Source organism: Miniopterus schreibersii (assembly GCF_964146895.1).
Source record: "Miniopterus schreibersii genome assembly, chromosome: 2".
Lineage (NCBI taxonomy): Eukaryota > Metazoa > Chordata > Mammalia > Chiroptera > Miniopteridae > Miniopterus > Miniopterus schreibersii.
Genome location: NC_138102.1, coordinates 136,974,075 through 136,996,359, shown reverse-complemented (window position 1 = coordinate 136,996,359; position 22,285 = coordinate 136,974,075). Strand labels below are relative to the sequence as shown.

The following is a 22,285-nucleotide window of genomic DNA, read 5'->3' as shown; positions in this document are numbered from 1 at the left end:
CCTTTGAAACTTAATAAATCCTGCTTTATGAAAAACCACACTGTGTTTTTTTGCAGAGGTGCTTACCCATAAACTTTTGTCTCTGACCAATGACCTTCCATGGACTAGCATTTTGAAACTCCTTTACTTATGGATGCCATCCTGGAGCCCCTGGGGACCTGAGGTTGAGATGTTTCCCAGGATGTTCCCTAAACTTTCAGGATGCTGCAAAACTTAGAAATAGTGACAGACCAAGTGATTGGAGAGATGCCTATTTTCCTGTGTTTGGAACTCATTGTCATTCTATGCATACTCCCTTAGCCCCTCCCCAAGCCTCTGTCCCTCTTTCTCCATAGTCCTATTGCCTTCCCGTCCAGTTTATTATCCTGAACCCTTCTTCAGTTTCCTCAGGATTCAAGGTAGGTTAGAGTTATGGGCCCAATTTGGGAAATCCTCCCAATTTAGTTCTGAGTGGTTAGGTCTTTTCTGGCCAGGCCATTCTCTTCCCTTGCCTCATAGTGTCTAAGTGACCTTAGACAGTTGCTGGGCAGAACCTCCATACCCTCCTCCCTTCTTCCATCACCATGCTCCTCCCCTTGGCCTAGAGCCTCAACTCCTGCAGTCTAACTCTGTTGGCCAGCAGAGGCCTGCGATGTGGAGAAAAATCAATTTGGCCAGCTTCTAGATCTTTCTGCCCAGGGGCTGCAGCAGAAGTCTGACCTAAGGGCAGGAAGGACAAGTAATCTCTAGGCTTGGCTTTTTTATTTTTATTTTTTTTTGGCCAGGGAAATGGGAGAAACAGAGAAGAAAGGCCTGAGAAAGGGGCTGAGGTGTTAGGACTCTGTCCAGAATAGTAACTGGGACAGGAAACACACTCACATAGGTACCTAAACCTGCCTAAAACCCAGATACAGACGTCTGCACCAGAAGTCCTCTCTTAAAATCCTTCTGGTCTTACCTGCCCCATCACCACCCCTCCTTCACTGCTTTCTGACTCCCTTTCTCTTGCAAAAGTTACCGCTGCCCACTTTCATTCCAGGTCCAACTATGAGGCAAAAATGAAAATTTTATCTGCTTTTGAATTCTAATAGCCCCAAATGGGAGTTTGTCTTCCTTCAAAGTAAGGACCTGGAGTGTACTTTGGGGACATAGTAGACTGCACCCCTGGATGTAAAGGGTAAGATAATAGCCAAACCTCTCCTGATACTCTTCTCTGGAAAAAAAATGGGACCTGGACAGCCACCTCCATGTGGGTATAGGCGGCAGCCCTTGAAGGCTGAGTGGGTTGCGAATCTGTGCCAGGGGTGTGTGGAGAAGAAAGGAGAAGTGTGCTCCCAATTTGGAGAGAGGATTGTGACAGGGGTGGACGATGCCCTGGAGTAAAGGGGTCTGGAAATGCTGTTGATTCTCTTCCCTAGACAGGCTACAGGCCCTCCGCACACCCCTTATTCCTTCCAGAGGGGTGGAGTCTGAGAGGGGGACAGACAGGTCAGGGAGGTGGGAGGTAGTGAGTAAGTTGGGTAGGGAAGGGGTGAGAGCAAGGTTATCTTTGAGAGTTAGGGGCGGGTAGCAGGCAAGAAGGGAGGAAAGCTGCCACCGTCGGTGATGGAAGGCGAGCGGCAGGCCCCGGGCGAGGGAAGCCCCGCCCCGCCCCGCCCCGCCCCGCCCCGCCCCGCCCCGCTCTCCGGCCGCCGCCCCGCCCAGGCCCGCAGAGCCGCGCTGCAGCGCTGGGGGCGGAGAGGCAGAGCGCCCGGAGAGGACCAGGCGTCTAGGTCGCCCGCATCCCGCTGCCGCAGGAGAGAGGAAGCGCCCCGGCCCTGCTCCCCGGCCTGCACCCGGGCGCCCCCAGAGCTTTCTCGGCCCCAGAGATCGAACACCTGTCCCCCGCCGCGGCCTCCGCTGAGCTCCTGCCTTTGGAGCACGCACCACTTCTGTCGCTCAAGAAGAGCCCCAGCCCCACGCCGGCGACCACCATGACGGAGACCAACAACGAATGCAGCATCAAGGTGCTCTGCCGATTTCGGCCCCTGAACCAGGCCGAGATTCTTCGGGGAGACAAGTTCATCCCCATTTTCCAAGGGGACGACAGCGTTGTTATTGGGGTGAGTGCCGCTACAGGAGGGAATTTCAGGGAGCTGGCAGGAGGTTGAATCCTACCCCTCGCGGAGCTTTAGCCCCTGCCTGTCTCTGCACCCCCTCCCCGCCACTCATCCTCCAACCTTTTCGCCGAAGCCCCTCCTCTCCCCTGCACCAGGATGGCTGGGTGTGGCCTGGCCTGGCCCACGGCCAAATCTCAGCAAAGTGGGAGGGGGCTACTTCCCCCAGATCAGGTCACCCACCTCCCCTTTGCTGCCCTCTGCAGCGTCCCACCCCTTACAACCAGTCCCATGTTTTTCTGATGTTTTCCCTCACCCCTAGAGAAAGCGTGTCTTCCCTTTGTTATTGGCTCATATCTCTACCCCCAGCTCCCGGGAAGGGAGGGGGAGACTAGTGGATGGACTAGATCGGAGGTGGACAGTCCAGTATCTCTGCGGAGATACAAAAGAGAATGGGCTCAGGGCTCCAGCATTCCCCGAAATAGTTGCAACCTGGAGTTGGAGGGAGGGCACAGGTCTGACGAAGGGTTTTCTGAGAAAGAAATTCATTGATGCCACACCTAGTTTGGGGATCCTAAGGAAATGTCTGCCTTTCCTTCCCAGGTACAGTAGGAAGAGGATTTCAGACCCACCCAATTTCCCCTAACAAATAAAAATAACCAGACCCTGAGATCCTAACAAGTATTTGCTTATTCATCCTTTCTGTTGATCCAATAAAAAGTAGCAAGCCTCCTCTACTTCATCCTGACAGCCCCTACCCATGGAGCAGATCTTATGAAGGAGAACTAATATTTACTGTGTGGTTGTCACTCTACATATATTATTTAATCCTCAGTACAACACTCTGAAGTGGGTATTAATATTTCCATTTTACAGATGAGGGACTTGAGGCCCAAAGAAGTTGAATGACTTTCTCAAGGTCACACTGTGAATTCATGGATGTGAACCTAAGTCTGTGATTCCAAAGCTCATGTCTTCTCCTCCATGTCATATTGCCTCCATAGATTTCTATTCTAGTCTTTATCTGTGATGGTCCAAAGGGAATTTGTAGAGAACTCCTTGCCTACCCCTCCTTTCCTAAGTTGATAGGGATTGTCAGGCTGAGGGATGAAAGGATTGGAGTGGAGTCCAGTAGGGCTTGAGGGGTGCTGGGCCAGGAAATTAGCCACTTTGAGAAAGGAGGGGCACATAGGAGGACAGTCCTCAAGGTCAGGAGCACTTCTTATGTATCTTTGATTCACAGTGCTTGGCACAAGGCATGTTTGCTAAAGGAATGAAGAAGGGAAGGGAGCCTGGGCCTTCTGAATCAGTGAGAATGGGACCTTGAGTAGACATGCCTTAGAAAGAGACCTGCTTACATGTCTTGTCCCCAAGGGCCTCAGTCTGGCACCACACTGAGCTCTCTCACCCACACTGTGTACTCAAATGGGTGCTGATGCCTTGTGTATGCTTATGAATGTGAATGTTTGCCACATTGAGAGGACCTGTCTTTTTCTGCCTCAGGGGCATTAGGCCTGCAGTCTGGTCAGTGGATCAACCCTGGGGGGACTCCCCTCTGAGTAGTCTGGGCAGCGGGCATTAGCTATGAGAGTTGGAGCTTCAGGTCCCTCTGAGATATAAAGACTGAGAAACAGGAGGGAGGTTGTTATGTGGGGAGCAAATCCACAAAAGGTATCTACTTTTAAGCCTAGCTTCCTTTGCTGTAGGTTTTTCAGGTAAGTCTAAACCAACTCCTCTAGGCTCTCTGGGCTGTTCATCCTGGCTTGGTGAGCATGGGGCATGGGGTGATGTTGGGAGAAGGAGTTGTGGTATGGATCTGTCCAGTTCACGCAGCTAACAGGAGAGACATGGAGGAAGGTGGGGAAGGAGGGGAGATGAGGAGAGGCCCTGCCAGTTCAGATTCTATCTTAGCTCCATAGCTGGGCCTTCCTTATCTGTTTTGCCTGATATTTGTAGGTCTGTAGTTTTGTCTTGCTCTGTATCTGCTCTCACCGTAGCCCTTCCTGTCAATCTCTCATTCCAAAATAAAGACTTATGGGGGGCCATTTTGTCTCAGGCAGCATCCTTGGAGCTTGTCTTCCCAGCCTTACTGTTCATTACCATTCAGGAAGATGAGGGCTATAAGAGAAGTGATTTTTGAGGAGACCCTTGAGGATCCCAACAAGGGAAGGAAATATCCTACCCCTTTTCCTCTTTCCTCCTCTAGTTCCCTTTGAGGCCCACTGTGTGAAAAACTCCCTGAGGAATTAATGAAGGAAGCTGCTTCGAGATGTCTGGGGCAATGAGGGAAGAGTGAAAGTGGGAGAGAGGGATCTGTCCACACCAAGCCCCGCTCCTTTCTTTAACAGCTCTCGTCTCTGCCTCTGCGCCTCTGCGGCACTGCTGCTAGCTCTGGGCTTCAGACTCCCTATTTTTCATGGGCTTTTTCTGCTAGGCAAAGGGTAGGAGAATAAGCTGGAGGGACAGCTCTATGAGCCTTATCCCTCCTTCACTCCCCTGACTTGTCCCAGGAATCTGGGGGATGGGGCTTAGCCAAAGTTAATGACCTGAGTCATAGTAGAAGGGTGTCTGGGTCACTATGTGTGCTGTGTACCTTGTTTTGCTCTTTGTGTCACTCAGAATCCAATGTTGACTTTTTCACCAGATCCATTTAAGTGTCTCTCTTTTTTGGTCTTAGTGATCAGAGTGTCCCAGGGCCTGCTGTGTGTGCAGTTACATCTATACCAGATGTGGGAAGGGTGACAGTAAAGAAACACACACACACACACACACACACTCTCTCTCTCTCTCTCTCTCTTTCTCTCTTTTCTCTCTTCCTCTCTCCCTCCCTCCATCTCTCCTTCCTTCCCTCCTTTATTCGAGTTATCTGTTACATTCTACCTTCCTCAGGTGGTTAAGTGAGTTCTTAAGGAGGCAACCTCCCGGAACCATTAAGTACCTCATTTGGAAAAGCTAGGTTAGAACCTGCAGGATTATTAGAGCGGTCAGTATTGTTTGGGGTGGCCTGGGATTCCTTTGATATCTGAAAAGGGGAGCAGGCAGGTCTCCCCTCAGCTTTGGGGCAGTCTCATAGAGGAACATGGAGAGGGGAGGTAATGTTCACTGTGGCCAATGTCTCTCCAGCATTACCATGGCAACAATCCCCAGGGGTGTCACCATGGAAATCAGGCCTGGTGCTGGGGAGTTCAGCCTCTACCAAGCGCTTTACTGAGGGTTGAAAGGTTGGTCATCTTTGGATCCTGACTATAGGCCTTCCCATTAGCTTTAGTCAGTACACATAATGGAAGACTGAAAGGTGCTGGGAGACACAAATGACAAGGAGACAACAAGGAGGCTTGGAGTGGGGTTAAAAGAGAATAGAAAGTCATGGGCCTCCAGACTGGAGAGAGGCTCTCCGGACAAGGCTGTGAGGAGTGCTTAAACTGCTGTCGATGGGAGAGAACGTGGGCCTCAGGGGCATCCCTCCAAGGAGGAGGGTCTCCCTGAGTCTTTCTAATTTATCAAGTCTTCCATTCTCTGATGTTGTACCAGCTCATGGGGTCTTGGGTTACCTGGGGGTAGAGATGGTGAGGGAGGCTCCTCGGAGAGGGTGAGTGGGAGAATTGCATACTTCTGAAAATGTGATTGAGTTTGGAAAAAAGGAGTGACAAAGAGCTTTAGTTCTGTCTGGAAACAATAGAAGAAATGTCCAAATTGGGGCAGGGGTATATGGGGGAAGGGAAGGAAAAGCCATGATAAGGCTCTGACACGATGTTAGTACTTCAGTTCTTGGGTCACTCTGGCAGTGTGAATCTGGAATCAGATTGCTTGTATTTGAAACTGTGCTCTACCATGTTTCAGCTGTGTGACTGTGGGCAACCTACTTTACCTCTTGGAACTTCAGTTTCGGCATCTATAAAATTGAATAATAATAGTACCTACCTCCTAGGATTGCTGAGAGCATTAAATGAGATAATGCATATAAACTTCTTAGCACAGTGACAGGTGCATAATAAACTCCCAGTAAGTGTTAGATGTTATTATTATTTTGTATATGCCATCTCCCCACAAGCTGGTCTTTGACACAATTAGGAAGTGGTTAACGTTTTTCCCTCTTACTGGTTGTTTCATCCAAACATCCAGGTCCATAGTATCTTCTTGCTCTTCCTCTATCAATACCTGTTTTAAAAATATTTATGAAGACCACCCTATGGGCCAAGGATTGTGTTTGATGGAATTTAGAAGGAATCCCTGCATTCAAGAAATTATTGATCTACATGGTAGTCCAGGCTTTGGAGTGGTCTGAGCAGAGGCCTGGGAGGGGGCATCAGAAATGGCTTTTGTTAACTGTACACATACTCCTCCAAATTCTGACAAGAAACACCCCAAAACATACTGCAGACTGACTCAAAGTAATTGGGTGTCAGTTACTTTAAGAGATGTAAATAATGATGATCTGAATAGTCTAAAGGCAGAAAAAGAAAACTAATAGTCTAGTTATTCTCATAAAAAGGTCTGATGAAATGAATTTATCCTGTGTGTAATCAATAGAAAATTAAAAGAAACTTACACTTTAACAGAAATAAAAATCTTAAGATAAAGAAATGAAGAGCCAGACTTGGAGTTTAAGGGTCCAGCTAAGTAGGGAAGTGGTAACAGACCTTCCCAGAACCCTGAAATTATGATCTGTGGCTTTCCCTGTTCGTGAGATTACGAAGTGCGCCCTTTTCTAGCTCTTGAATACCTTTTATCCTCACAGTGCTGAGAATGCTCCTCTTTCTCTCTTAGCCTATGCTGAGGAATAGGGGTTCCTCAGGCAATAAATGCCTTCAGCACTTGGAGAGCGCCCTCCATTTTAATGCATTTGAAGCATCCTTTGGAATCCTTCAACAGGGAGTGTCAGAGTGAATGTGAGAATGAGCGTGTGTGTGAGTGTGTGTGTGTGTGTGTGTGTGTGTGTGTGTGTGTGTGTGTGTGTACGCTCGCGCCCACCTTCCCAGAAGGTAAGAAGGGAGGGGCAAGGTTATATGGCTTGGGAGTTATATTTAATCCCTTTTGGCTGCATGCCTGGCTTCAAGAAGCATGGGTAGACATCATTGGTGGAGAAGAGGTGAGAGTCATTGGTCTGAGATAGACGTGGTTTGTTTGTTTCTGTTTCTTGGCCAATGGATGGAAGAAACATTGAATTATATTACAGTTCAGGAAACAAGCTTCAATTAAATATAAAGAAAAGAAAAGAAAAAAAAAAAGATATTATCACTGAGGACATCAATTCCACTTTAAATCTGTTTATTGTAACACTATGATTTTATTCTATGTAATAAGGATTTTATTCTTTGTGATAAAGTATAATGACAAACTGTACAGATAAAAAGGGTGGGAAATTCACAAAGGGTGGGAAATTCACAAAATATGAATAATCCATAAACTCACATTTTAAAAAAAAGAATCAAGGTAGATTTTTAAAAGTTTTTTTAAAATTGGTTTCAGAGAGACGGAGGGAGGGAGAGAGAGAGAGATAGGAAGCATCAGTGATGAGAGGGAATCATTGATTGGCTGCCTCCTGTATGCCCCCTACTGGGGATCAAGCCTGAAACCCGGGCATGTGCCCTGACAGGAAATCGCACTGGTGATCTCCTGGATCATAGGTCCATGCTCAACCACCGAGCCGTGCCAGCAGGGCAAGGTAGATTTTTCTTTAATAATATTAAACATAATATTATTACCACATTAATATATTTTAATTGTTGACAAAGTTACAAACAAAGAAAAGCACATAGAAGAAACTAAACATCAGTCAGCCCTGGCCAGTGTAGCCCAATTAGTTGGACACTGTCCTGTGCTCAGAAAGGTCGCCGGTGTGATTCCTGGTCAGGGCACATGCCGGGGTGCTGGGCTTGATTATGGGTGAGCGGCGTGCAGGAGGCAGCCGATAGATGTTCGGCTTTCACGTTAGTTTCTCTCCCTCTCCCTTCCCCTCTCTCTAAAAAAATAAATTTTTTAAAAAGCCCACCCCCCCAAAAAAAAAGTGTTAACAATTTAATATATTTGTTTTCAGTGTTTTTTCTGCATATTAATACATATGTTAATACAGATATTAATTTTAATAAGTGTATCATAAACTAAATGTTGCTTTATAACTTATTTTTTCACTAACAAAATATCATGACTATTTTACCATCATCAAATATTTTACATAATTTTATTTTTGAAATGTTTGATTTTTGAATAACTGTTACATGTGCATGTGACAAAATTCAAATGATATAAAAAGGTATACAGTGAAAAGTAAGCTTCCTTCCTACCCCTCTCTCTTAACCACCCAGTTCCCCTTTCAGAAAGCAACCTTATTACCAGTTTCTTGTGGATCCTTCTAAAAGTATATTATACATTTACAAGCAAATACATATACACATAAATATACTTTTTTTTTTAACACAAAGGGTTGCATACTGTACATACTATTCTGTACCTTGCTTTTTTTCCTTTTATATCAGCACATAAAGATCCATCTCATTCTTTTAAACAACTTTTTAACAACTGTGTAATTTGTTATAGGGGTATACCATAATTTATTTAACCAGGTCCATCAATAGGAACCTAGTTAAATAAATTATGGGTTATCTTAATTTGTTATTACAAACAGATTTGTTATTACAAACAGTTAACTGACCCTGTATATATGATTTTTGCATATGTACCATATTTTTGTAGGATAAATTTTTAGAACTGGAGGTCATAAGGTGTATGCATTTAAAAATTTAAGAGCTAGTTCCAAATTGCCTTTCATAGAGTTGGCTTCAATTTATATATGCCCTCACCAATGCAGTGCATCATCAAACTATTTTATTTTGGCCACTTTGACAGGCCAAAATGGCATTTCATACTTTTAATACACATTTCTCTTACTAACAATGAGGTTGTGCATCAATTCATATTTTAAGAGCCATTATAACATTATTTTATGATGTTATATTTCATGATAGCACTTATTGAGATATAATTTCTATACAGTGAGTATACATCTTAAGCAAACAGCTGGATGAATTTATTTATTCTTTTAATCCTCACCCAAGAATATTTTTCCCATTGCTTTTTAGAGAGAGCGGGGGAGAGAGAGCATGAGAGATAGAAACATTGATGTGAAAGAGACACATCGATTGGTTGCTTCCCGCATGCGCCCTGACCAGAGCAGGGACCCAGCCAGCAACCAAGGTACGTGCCCTTGGCTGGAATTGAACCCTGGACCTTTTAGTCCGTGGGCCGACACTCTAACCACTGAGCCAAACCGGCTAGGGCAATATATATATATATAAAAAAGTTCCCTTGTGCCCCCTTCCTGTCATTATCACTCACAGGCAACTGCTATGTTGACTTCTATCACTATAGATAAGTTTTGTACATTCTTGAATTTCATATAAAGGAAATAATACAGTATGTGCTCTTTGAGCTCTTTCACTCAACACATTTTTGAGATTTACTGATGTTTTATTATAACATCATTTTACATAGCAAGGAATAAAATATATGTACATGCCATAATTCAATTTTTTATGTAAAATAGTTCCCTAAATGTTACTCTTTGAGTTTTCACCTTCTGGTTATTATAAACAATGTGATAATAAACATTCTTGCATCTAAATATTTGCTACAAATATATCTGGGTCAAGGCTTTGATTATGTATTTCTGAACTGCACCCAGAAAAGTTGTATGGGCCTACCAGAAAAGAATGAAGGTGCTCATTTCAAGGAAATTATACTTTCCTGAACTCTCATCTACACTGGGTAGTACAATTAAGTTTTTGTTTTTCAATTTGATAGGTGAAAAATGATGTTCCTGTTATAGTTTTCTTTTTTTGAAAATGTTGAACATTGTTTATAAAACATTTGTATTTTTTCTTCTGTTGTTAATAGTAGCTCTTGTTCATTTTTTATGTTTAGTTTTGTGTTTTTGTTAGTAATTTATGAGAGTTCTTTATATAGTAAGAATATTCATGTCTTTGTTATAAAAACTTAAAATTTTCTTATTTAAAAATTACATATTTTTATTTTAGAAAAGTTAAAAATCAAAGTCCAAAAGAACAAACTCCTAAAATCTCACCCTCCAAGGATAATTACCATTGACATGTTTTTTCTATGCAAGGTATACTTTTTTTTTACAGAAATGGAATCATCCTTTACATACTTCTTTTTTTACACTGATGCTATTTAATTTAATTTAATTTATTTTATTTTTATTGATTTCTGAGAGAGAATGGGAGAGGGAGAGATAAAAACATCAATGATGAGAATCATTGATTGGCTGCCTCCTGCACGCCCCCTACTGGGGATGGAGCCTGAAACCCAGGCATGTGCCCTGACCAGGAATCAAACGGTGACCTCCAAGGTCATAGGTTGACACTCAACCACTGAACCACACCTGCCGGGCTACACCAATACTATTTTAAAAACCACTTTTTTCCTTAATATACCTTGTCATATCATTACATATTTTATAACATCATCTAGATATTATTTTTAAAATTTAAAAGCAATATGTTGGCTCTGGCCCGTGTGGCTCAGTTGGTTGGAGCGTTGTCCCATACAACAAAAGTGGCGAGTTTGATCCTGGTCAGGGCACATACTCAGGTTGCAGGTTCGATCCCATTAGAGTCTCATGTGGGAGGCAACTGATAGATGTTTCCCTCTCTCCCTCTCTCTCCCTCCCTGCCTCTAAAATCAATAATAATAAAAAAAGGAAACAAGAAAAGCAATATGTTGTCATTGTAAACCATTTATATATCACAGAAAAATGTAGTAAGTATAAGCTCCTGTCATTCTGCCCTCCAGTAATAACCACCATGAACAGTTCTGTGTATCATCTTCCATGTCTTTTTCCTGAGGTTATTCTATCCATACACTTTTTGAAAAATGTAATCACATTATATACATTGTTTTTATTTTTTCACTTATTAATTGATCTTGGATATATCAATATATGTGAACCAACCTAGCTTATTAATTTTTTTCCAATCTGGTTTATTTTAATGGGGGATATAGAGGTAGCATAACCAACATCTTGATGGATGTTTAAATTGTTTCTAGTTTTTCTTTAATACACACCTCTCTAGTGAACATCTTTCAGTGCTTAAGGAAGTGTTGTAAAATGAATTCCTAGCACTGCAATTGTTGGTACAGAGTACAAATAGTATGGACATTTAAATATTTAATAGAATTGTCCTCCAGAAAGGCTCTATCAGTTTACAGTATTCTTTTTATTGTAGAGAGCACCTTCACAACTCCTTTCTCTTGGTGGATTCTGGTTTGGGGCTTTATAGGCTTTCACCACAGAGAGACCAGATAGGTGTTTCAGGTAGATTTTTATCATAAGCCAGATTTTTCAAATCTTTTAAATCTTTTTGCTTTTCACTTTTTATTATGAAAAACAAAATCTTTTTATTGTTAAAAAATAACATTTATTAGTTTTCCTTAGTGCAAAGAAGGAAACCAAATAATGCACTATTGTCTCATCCTCTTTGACATTAAAAAATATATAATATTAAACATGGTTTAAAGATGTCAGCAATCCAGGATACAAAATGAAAAATGAAAGCCTTCTCTCTTTCAGTTTCTCTCCCCAAAGTAACCACTGTTCATGCTTTTGTGTAATTCCTTCTAGAAAAAAATCTATATATATTGATGCACATCCCCAGCTCTAGCCGTTTTGTGACTTTCCTTATTTATAGCATGTCCTTCAAACTCTGGTGTCCATAGACCTAGAGGTTTCCATTTCAACTGAGTAAAGATGGACTGTGTAGTAAAACAATTTGACAACTAAGTCATAGTCTCTTTATACTGAATGGCAGGAAAACACAACTGAGAAATTTGTCAGGTGATGGAGAACAAGCATAGTCTCACTTAATCTTCCCGGAGATCTTCCCTTTAATATGATTAGATATCAAATATATTCTTTGTTTGACTCCCTGGGTTGTGAATATTTTGTATTTTTAGCATTCTTATCAGCACCATGATTTATAATATGTTACCTGAATTAAGCAAAGTACTTGTAGGTCTGAGTGACCTGCTTCATAATTTCTCTTTACTTAAAGCTAATTCCTTAAAAAGAGACCCATATTTATGATTTCATATAATACTAAGGGAGCTTGTGTCAATGTTTCCATAATAGTTCAGCAGCCTGGTGTGTCTGTAGTTCAATAGGGAACATATCCCTAACTTTGCATCTTTCACTTCATACATTTTGAAAGTCTTTCCATATCAGGACATATGGATCTATTGAGGAAGAAATTTTTTAACTTGGGTAGATTTTTAATGTTAACGAATTGTTTGGCACTCTCCATAGCCTAGGCCCTGTCGTCGTTTTCCGTTTGATTTCCCAGGGCAGGGCATCCAGGATAGTAGAGCAATAAATCATGACACCCAGGCTGAGATCCCCTCACACAATCTTACTATATGACACTCCTCTCCACCACATGGACACAACTCTTGGTGTCAGTACTAAATTTTGTTTCTGTCTCTCGTTTCCCTCATCCCCATATCGTCCATGCATATGGATGGTTGAGGGAGTGCCTTCTCGGGTTGGTGCACGGTGAGGTGTCTGTATTTCTTCTCCCTCACACCCTGCCTGCTGATGTCTACCATCTTTTATTTCCACTCCAGGGGAAGCCGTATGTCTTCGACCGTGTGTTCCCCCCAAACACAACTCAGGAGCAAGTTTATCATGCATGTGCCATGCAGATTGTCAAAGGTAATGGATGTATTTTTCGAATGTAGTTTTTCAGGATGCCCATTCCCTACCCCACTTCTCTCCACCAGTGCTCTTTCTCTGCTCTCTCTTCCAGATGTCCTTGCTGGCTACAATGGTACCATATTTGCTTATGGACAGACATCCTCAGGGAAAACACATACCATGGAGGTGAGGGTTCTGACTTCCATGGAGGGTGAGAAGCTGGAGTTATAATGGGAGACCAAGAAATCTCAGTGAGGGAAGGGTAGGAATGAAGTGTTGCCTGGTCCGGAGGTGGCTGTGTCTAGAGGAAAACGGAGGGGCAACAATCTAGTGCAAGTTTAATGCAGTCCCTTCAGCCTGCTGCGGTTTACCCTCCTTTCCACTACTCCAGTTTTCTCTTTTTGATCTGGAAAAGCGGCAGCTATGAAAGCTCAAAGGGCTGTTCAGTTCTGTCCTCCTGCCAAAAAAAGGGACGTGGCAGTGACCGTCTTCTAACGCAGGATGGTTCCTATCAGCTCTTACCTTCGTGTTCACCTGCATACCTCTGCATTGTCTCATTCCTCCTGAGCCCAGCCTTATCTGGAATACCCTTACTCCCCAGGGAAAGCTGCACGACCCCCAGCTGATGGGAATCATTCCTCGAATTGCCCGAGATATCTTCAACCACATCTACTCCATGGATGAGAACCTTGAGTTCCACATCAAGGTGACCAGGCCATGACCTCTGGGCATCTTCAGATGGGGATTGGGAGGGGAAGATCTAACATGAACTCACTGAGATCCTGGATGCCCCAACTTACTCTCCCCTCTGGTTACCTCAGTACTTCTCCCCTAAGATATTCTCTTCTGCTCTTTTCTACCCTCTACCACTGTTGGAGCAGGTCACGTTAGCTTGAAATTCACTTCATACTCCTCCTTTCTCCCTAATCAGGTTTCTTACTTTGAGATTTACCTGGACAAGATCCGTGACCTTCTGGATGGTGAGTGGTGTTTAACTCCAGTGAATGGGTGGGGGTGTGAGGAGGGCAAGGAAAAGAAAGGTCACATTGCTCTCGGGGTTAGGTACTGTTTGGCAAGAGATGCAGAGGGGACACAAGGGCACCCCCCCCCCATAGCCATGTCCCTTGCCTCCACTCACCAAGATTTCCAAAACTAAAAGGGTCAGAGGACGAGCTTAGACGCCCAGACCTACACATAAATAGCCTGAGACCAGCTAGACCCCTGGGGCTGGAATCCTGGAGGAGAAACTGTCATCAGTTTGTGCAGGGAGTTTAGGCTTCACAGGGGAGCCTAAGGGAGTCTTCCCTTTTGCACTTAGAAGAAACACCATCTGAGTGGACTACAGGGTGCAGGGGGTGGGGGTGGGGAGGTGGAAGTGCTCGCCTTGCTCACCTGTTTTGTCTTGATTCAGTGACCAAGACAAACCTGTCTGTGCATGAGGACAAGAACCGGGTGCCATTTGTCAAGGTGAGAGTGGGGACGGGGGCACCCAGGCGGGGCCATTGTATTCCAAGTGTGGGTGTGGGAGCAGGATGGATCAGTGACCCAGAAGTTGGAGGGTGGATCTCCTGGAGGTGTGAGATGTGCCAAGGGGCTGGGGAGGGGCTGGGGGCTTGGAAAAGACATTCTCTGGAAAGGTCATTTTGTCCTTTGAGGGTGCAGGTAATTTAATTAGCAGGTCAAAGTTTATGGGTCACTGTCCATTTGCCCCTGCAGGGTTGCACTGAACGCTTTGTGTCCAGCCCAGAGGAGATTTTAGACGTGATTGACGAGGGGAAATCGAATCGTCATGTGGCTGTCACCAGTGAGTAGGGATCCAAGGGGCTTTTAATTCTGGGGTCTGCCTCCCCTCTGTGCCTTCAGGGATTGAGAGACTCGAAAGAGAGCAAAGGAAGACTGTCCTCCAGAGGAGGAAGGACCCTGTCTGTGTGACTCTGCTGCCTGGGAAAAGTAGTGGCAGGACCCTCTCTCTTGGTGGGTGGGGGTAGTGGTCAGGGGAAGCCAAGCTAAGGGCTTCAGTCCACAGGGATTGGTACCAGGACTGTTTCTCCCTCCCTCCTGCAGACATGAATGAACACAGCTCTCGCAGCCACAGCATCTTCCTTATCAATATCAAGCAGGAGAACATGGAGACTGAGCAGAAGCTCAGTGGGAAGCTGTATCTTGTGGACCTGGCTGGGAGTGAGAAGGTTGGGGGTCTTGTGGGGGGCGGGGGAGGAAAGGAAGCCTTGGGAGGAGGTGTCCTTTTTTAAAAATCAAAATAACTTTTGCCCTGGCCAGTGGTTGGAGCATTGTCCCATGCACCAAGAGGTCGCTGGTTCGATTCCCAGTCGGGGCACATGGCCAGGTTGCAGGCTTGATCCCCAGTAGGGGGAGTGCAGGAAGCAGCCAATTGATGTTTCTCTGTCATGGATGTTTCTCTCCCTCTCCCTTCCTCTCTCTCTAAAATCAATAAAAACATATTTTTAAAAAATAACTTTTTAAAATTGAGATATAATTCATAGTTCATAAAGTTCACCATTTAAAAGTGCAATTGAGTGGGTTTTAGGATGTTTGCAAGGTTGTGCAGCCGTCACCCCTAATTCCAGAACATTTTCATCGCCCATTAACAATCACTCCTACCCTCCCTTTCCCCACCCCCTTCCCCTTCCCCTCTGTCTTGATGGATTTGCCTTTTCTGGACATTTCTTATAAATGGGGTCTTATAATATGTACATGTAGGTGGGAGGGGGTGGCCTTTGGCAAAAGAATTTAGGGGAATAGAGGAAGGGCCTTCTCAGTTCTCTGTCCTCTTTCCCTGTCCCCTCCCCTCTTTGGACTGCACCCCCTACGTGGAGGGGAGGCGGTGAGAGCCCCCTCCCTTTGCAGTGGCTCATGACACACCTGTCCCTTAATGCCCTGTAGGTCAGCAAGACTGGAGCAGAGGGAGCCGTGCTGGACGAGGCAAAGAATATCAACAAGTCACTGTCCGCTCTGGGGAACGTGATCTCTGCCCTGGCTGAGGGCACTGTGAGTGTTCCTTAGGTCCCCTCACTCTCAAGGTCCCCCTCGTCTCCCACCTTCTCCTGCTGCCATGTAACCACGCCCTGGTCATGGATCGCCCGATCCCTGGTCTACCACTGTCCTTTCTGATTCTCCTGTTACATTGACTTCTCTGATTCACGCCTCCCTCCTTCCCCAGAAAAGCTACGTGCCCTATCGAGACAGCAAAATGACACGGATTCTCCAGGACTCTCTGGGAGGAAACTGCCGGACAACTATGTTCATCTGCTGCTCGCCGTCCAGCTACAATGATGCGGAGACCAAGTCCACCCTGATGTTTGGGCAGCGGTCAGTGGCAGGGCCCCCAGCTCCCGGCCCAGCCCCTGCTGCTCTGTCCCCTCAGCGTCAGCAGGCCGCAACGAGGGTCTCGTGACCTCGTCCCCTTCTCACCCAGGGCAAAGACCATCAAGAACACCGCCTCAGTGAATCTGGAGTTGACTGCCGAGCAGTGGAAGAAGAAATATGAGAAGGAGAAGGAGAAGACAAAGGCTCAGAAGGAGACAATTGCAAAGCTGGAGGCTGAGCTGAGCCGTTGGCGCAATGGTTAGAGAGGGGTCTGTGGGCATGCGAGGTGGTGGGAAGAGGAGGGGCCCTAGGGAGCCGGAGCGCAGCCCTGCCTTGGGGGTGCTTAGGGGCAGGCCAGTCTCCAAGGAGGGCTGTGTTTCTGGAGGGGGCCGTGGAGCGGTGGTGAGGGGAAGGGAGAGGAGCTGACTGCCATGTCCTCCCAGCCCCGGAAAGGTCCACGCAGCAGGAGAGACGGAGACCTGGAGGTCTGGGCGTTGAGCGTGAGGGAGGGAGGTCTGGCGGGTGCAGCTTTCCCTTCTCCCGTCCCCACTTGGTTTTGCCCCTTTGACAGGAGAGAATGTGCCCGAGACAGAGCGCCTGGCTGGGGAAGATGCGGTCCTGGGAACCGAGCTCTGCGAGGACACGCCTGTCAACGACAACTCCTCCATCGTGGTGCGCATCGCGCCCGAGGAGCGGCAGAAGTACGAGGAGGAGATCCGCCGCCTCTACAAGCAGCTGGACGACAAGGTGAGGACAGTCGGCGCAGAGACGGGCCAGAGCAACGAGAGGGGGAAACCTAAACATTAGCTTATACTGCCCTCATCTCATTTTAAAAGGGGCAAATGCTCATTATTGAAAATGTGGGAGATAAATAAAAATGCGTAGAAGGGAATTAAAATCATCCATCAGCCTACCATTCAGAAATAACACCGTTAACATTTTGCTTCTCTCTGTGCATACACCGTGCAATTGAGATAAACTGTATATGTAACTTGGCATTCGATTTTTTCATTCAGGATTGTATCATGAGCAATTTCCTACTTTGTTAACAATTCTTCATAAAAGTATTTTAAAATGTCTGCCTAACAGTCTGTGTATCAGAGTGTATTTAACTATTCACTTATTACAGGGCTTCTAGTTTTTTTGGTTTTGTTTGTGTGTGTTTTTTGTGTTGTTTTTAAATTTTTTTTACATATCTTTATTGATTTCAGAGAGAAGGCAGCAGAGGGAGAGAGAGATAGAAACACCAATGATGAGAGAGTCATTGGGGATGAGCCCACAACCCGGGCATGTGCCCTGACCGGGAATCGAACCTCGATCTCCTGGATCCTAGGTCGATGCTCAACCGCTGAGCCACGCCCGGCCGGGCTGTTTGTTTTTGATATTATAAATAATTACCTTTATTGAAATGATTAACTTTGCCTCTTTGCATAAGGCTTTGCTCTTGAATGATTTGGATAGAATGGAGTGCTAGAGTGAGATTTCTAGGTCAAAGGATATGGATATTTTAAGGCTGTTGCTATGTATTGCCAAGGTTATACTAACTTCTAGGAACAAAGGAATTTAAAAGTGAGGGCAGGAGTTGAGGAAAGAAGCTGAGGAAATTCAGATGTCTTTTTAGGCTGTGGGGTTTTAAAAAGTCAAAACCTGAACTACCTCGATTTTATTAGGATCCTGTCTCTCCCTCAAACCCATAAGTCTAAACCAGGAGGACTAGCTTCCCTTCACTCCATCTTTCCCCCTTTCCCCTAACAGGACGAAGAGATCAACCAGCAGAGCCAGCTTATCGAGAAGCTCAAGCAGCAAATGCTGGATCAGGAAGAGGTAATGGGGAGGAGGGCAAGACGTGAGAGGAGAGGGGTGTGTGTTCATCCCTGGAAGGCTTAACAAGGACCTTTTCACAATCAGAGGGGAGAAGAGGCATTCTGCTAGGATTTAGTCACCCCCTATACTATGGAGGTGTGGAGACTTAATTGGGACTTTGCTTAAAGCACAATTATGGCATCTAGGTGCTTCTTCATTCCGCTGCTCTATTTCTAAGAAGCCTAAAGCCCACTTCCTCTTGACTCTTATTTTGGCCCTTGCCTCTTCTAGGCTATGCCTGGGTGGGGGGCTCAGCTTCCCCAGAGCAGGGAGACCACAGAAGTGGTCACTGGCAACAGATTCCCTCACATGCCTCCCCTCCCTCGAAGCTGCTGGTGTCCACTCGAGGAGACAATGAGAAGGTACAGCGGGAGCTGAGCCACCTGCAGTCGGAGAATGACGCCGCCAAGGATGAGGTGAAGGAAGTGTTGCAGGCTCTGGAGGAACTGGCTGTGAACTACGACCAGAAATCCCAGGAGGTGGAGGAAAAGAGCCAGCAAAACCAGCTTCTGGTGGATGAGCTGTCTCAGAAGGTGGTGAGTGGCCCACTGGGGTCCAGCAGCTCCCTGGCCTCAGGACATCCTCCATGTCCAAAGGGGCCATTGCTTCCTTCCAGGGCTGCACTGTGTTTGTACCTTTGCACTGCTGTTCAGTGTGTCGTGAGACCTTCCCTCCGCTGCTCACTGCACTTTGCTCTCCTGACCCCTCTCTCTTCCAGGCCCTTCTGCAGGGCCTGTGTTCTCTTCACAGCAGCCGTCAGGGTCATGCATGAAGGGAGAGGCCTCTGCCCGGGCTGGGGAGTGTAGCGGGAAGATGGTGATGGGATAACAGGTTGATGCTGTCCCCAGGCCACCATGCTGTCTCTGGAGTCTGAGTTGCAGCGGCTACAGGAGGTCAGCGGACACCAGCGAAAACGAATTGCCGAGGTGCTGAATGGGCTGATGAAGGACCTGAGTGAGTTCAGTGTCATCGTGGGCAACGGGGAGATTAAGCTGGTGAGTGGAGACAGAGGCAGCAGTTTTGTTCAGGTCGTTTTTTTCTGGGCATTGATGGGAGATGCAAAACAGGAGAATCCAGGCCGTCAGGGACACTGAAAAAGGCAGGCCAAAGATCCAGGAAACACGCCCTCAAACTAGACCCAGGAAAACAAGTAGAGGTTTGCATAGACTCAACTGAAAATACGCCTTCTAAAGGGTGCTGAATGAAGAAGCAACAAAAGAGCGTATGAGATCTTGCTCCCTGGCACATGTGGTCATTTTGGCTCAAATAAACTCTTAGTAAAAGTCTCTAAAAAGAGAAGAAGCATAAGCAGCGACAATGGAGATGTAGTTATAGCAGGATTTAGAGATGGGGGCACAGAGTTAGAAATGACATATGCAAATCAGTGGCAGGGACAATGACCCATCTGGGTGATCAAGCAGAACAGTTTGACTGAAAAAAAACCATATTGCTTTATAAGACAGAAGAGGTGACTGTCAGAATTGGATCTTTAAGTTCAGGTAGAGGGATTTAGTGTGAAATGCCAGGTGATAGCTGCTAAAAGTTGTTTGGAGAATACCTGTCCCATTTAAGTCCTGGTGCAGGTGGGTGTGTGCAGGGATAAGCAGAGTGGAAGGGAATAAATAAAAGGTTTCCTGCAGCAGAGCACCTTCTCCCTCCCTTGCCCCCAACAGCCCGTGGAGATCAGTGGGGCCATCGAGGAGGAGTTCACCGTGGCCCGACTCTACATCAGCAAAATCAAATCGGAGGTCAAGTCTGTGGTCAAGCGGTGCCGGCAGCTGGAGAACCTCCAGGTCGAATGTCATCGCAAAATGGAAGTGACTGGGCGGGAGCTCTCATCCTGCCAGCTCCTCATCTCCCAGGTGAGTGCAGGAGTTTGAGAGTCTTTGGGTGCCATGGGAGAAAGAGGGTGACTCTGTGGTTATGAGGTAAAATTCCTAGGACTTACCTTTATGTCGGGTGCCTAGGGCCCACTGAAGTCAAGGACAGAAGAGCTTGGGTTAGCAGAGGAGGGTCTGGGCCAGAGAGGTGAAGTTTCAGTGGGGATACTGGCCTCTGAGCTGATGGGGTCTAAAAAAGGGTCTGTAGAAGCATGGCCCCTGACGTTGCATCCTCATGGAAGACATCGCAGGAGTGGAGGGCCTGGGAAGAGAGCTGGAGTTTACAGAGGTCTCTGCTGCCCAGAGTGGCGACCTTTGCTCCACCCATACTCTTCCTCTCTCCATCCCTTCCCACGGCAGCATGAGGCCAAGATCCGCTCGCTTACGGAATACATGCAGAGTGTGGAGCTAAAGAAGCGGCACCTGGAAGAGTCCTATGACTCCCTGAGTGATGAGCTGGCCAAGCTCCAGGCCCAGGGTGAGGCCTTCTTAAACTTCCAACCCATCGGGATATGAGATTCCAGAGGCAGCAGGGAGGGAAAGTGACAAACATCCAAAGAAACCAGGGACAGCACATTCCCCCAAAGCACGAGACTGAAATCATGGAGACCAACCCACATGCTACTTAGCAAGTTTTTGCATGTAGCTTACTGCACACAAAACATAAACACTCCGTTATCCTGTCCCTGCTATATCAAATTGGGCTGTCCTAACCCAGAAGTACATTCCTGTGGACCCATGCTGGGCAGATGTCCACTGCCCTGCCTTGAAGTCTGGTTACAATGTGAAGTTCCTCCTGGTGGAGGTAGGTGTGGTGTAAGTTGTCCTTCCCTCTTTTAGAAACTGTGCATGAAGTGGCCTTGAAGGACAAGGAGCCAGATACACAGGATGCAGACGAAGTGAAGGTGAGTGGGGAAGGTGTGGGGATGACTGGGGCCTGGCAGGGCTGTGCTGGCCCACACTGAGCTGGTGTGGGGGAGTCTGGCTTTGAGCTTGGGCGGGGGGCGGTGTTCACAGAAGGCCCTGGAGCTGCAAATGGAGAGTCACCGGGAGGCCCATCACCGCCAGCTGGCCCGGCTCCGGGACGAGATCAACGAGAAGCAAAAGACCATTGACGAGCTCAAAGAGTAAGCGTTCCAGAGGGCGACTCTGGTCCCCACCTATTCCTCTCGCCCGGCTATGTCCACTCAAGTGCTCCCCTGAATCCTATTCTTTAACTTCCACATGTCATTCCCCCAACAATGACACAACTTTGCAGCCCAACTCAGGAGGGTCAAGGAGTAAGGCCTAGTCCCAGTCCTTGAGGCTCTTTGACTAGAGAGCTCAGGGTTCTTTACTGTCATGGAAGTAAGTGGTTTCCATGATCCACGAAGGTAGATGCATCAATTCTAACTGGACTCACTCGTATCAGAGGGAAAATGCTTGAGGAGCTGGTCTTTCCTTTCTCCGTCAGTCACATCCTTTTGTTCTCTCCATACCTCTTGCCCGCCACAGCCTGAATCAGAAGCTCCAGTTAGAGCTGGAGAAACTTCAGGCAGACTATGAGAGGCTGAAGAACGAGGAGCAGGAGAAGAGCACCAAACTCCAGGAGCTGACGTGAGTGTCCGGGGCCGCCGGCAGGCCCGCAGCCACCGAGGCTCAGGCTGCGACTCAGCCACTCGCAGAGGCAGGATGCAGTGCAGATGGGAATGCAGTGACCGTGGGAAGCAAATGCCTCACAAGAACAACTCGATGGAGTGGGGAAGGGGGAGAAAAAGGAGACTTTCAGAAATGACCTCTGTTGAATATTAGCTGACGTGGGAAGATGTTTGTGATGTTCTGTTAAGTGTGAAAAGCAGGCTACAAAACAGTATGAATTAATGATCCCATAAAATGTATATGGGATGCACATGCATAGGAAAAAGGGTCTGGAAAGATGGACACCAGAATGTTAACGGTGGTTTGATCTGTAAGTAGTGGAATCATGGGCTTTTTATGAAACTCGTTTTCCTTATCTTTTTTCTTTTAATTTAAAAAATATATATCTTTACTAATTTCAGAGAGAGGAAGGGAGAGGGAGAGATAGAAACATCAATGATGAAAGTCATTGATCAGCTGCCTCCTGCATGCCCCCGACTGGGGATCGAGCCCGCAACCCGGGCATGTGCCCTGACCGGGAATCGAACCGCGATCTCTTGGATCCTAGGTCGATGCTCAACTGCTGAGCCACGCCCGCCAGGCTCCTTATCTTCTTCCCCCCCTTTTCTGACTTATGTACAGTGAACATGAGTAACTTGTATGGTAAGTAATATAAAGTATGAAAGGAACGGAGGCAAGAGAAGAGTCCTGAGTCTTCTGTGTTCCTCTTCCTCCAGATTTCTGTACGAACGACATGAGCAGTCCAAGCAGGACCTCAAGGGGCTGGAGGAGACAGTTGTGAGTAGTTTCCTTCTGTG

At 46.4% G+C, this 22,285-nt stretch overlaps 1 protein-coding gene across 3 annotated transcripts in view; it reads left to right on the top strand.

Annotated features, from left to right (window-relative positions):
- The first annotated feature begins 1,687 nt into the window (after positions 1–1,687).
- KIF5A (kinesin family member 5A) overlaps positions 1,688–22,285 on the top strand; it is a 29,321-nt gene continuing 8,723 nt past the window's right edge. For all 3 annotated transcript variants that reach the window (XM_081128045.1, XM_081128046.1, XM_081128044.1), the window contains exons 1-21: positions 1,688–2,081; positions 12,711–12,798; positions 12,893–12,966; positions 13,382–13,486; positions 13,712–13,760; positions 14,192–14,247; positions 14,497–14,584; positions 14,845–14,969; positions 15,685–15,789; positions 15,962–16,110; positions 16,217–16,365; positions 16,679–16,854; positions 17,863–17,931; positions 18,300–18,506; positions 18,819–18,965; positions 19,644–19,832; positions 20,211–20,328; positions 20,691–20,755; positions 20,868–20,977; positions 21,345–21,446; positions 22,205–22,265. In XM_081128045.1, the coding sequence (XP_080984171.1) occupies positions 1,953–2,081; positions 12,711–12,798; positions 12,893–12,966; positions 13,382–13,486; positions 13,712–13,760; positions 14,192–14,247; positions 14,497–14,584; positions 14,845–14,969; positions 15,685–15,789; positions 15,962–16,110; positions 16,217–16,365; positions 16,679–16,854; positions 17,863–17,931; positions 18,300–18,506; positions 18,819–18,965; positions 19,644–19,832; positions 20,211–20,328; positions 20,691–20,755; positions 20,868–20,977; positions 21,345–21,446; positions 22,205–22,265 (2,361 nt within the window). In that variant the 5' untranslated portion in view covers positions 1,688–1,952. The remainder of the gene's footprint in view (positions 2,082–12,710; positions 12,799–12,892; positions 12,967–13,381; positions 13,487–13,711; positions 13,761–14,191; positions 14,248–14,496; positions 14,585–14,844; positions 14,970–15,684; positions 15,790–15,961; positions 16,111–16,216; positions 16,366–16,678; positions 16,855–17,862; positions 17,932–18,299; positions 18,507–18,818; positions 18,966–19,643; positions 19,833–20,210; positions 20,329–20,690; positions 20,756–20,867; positions 20,978–21,344; positions 21,447–22,204; positions 22,266–22,285) is intronic.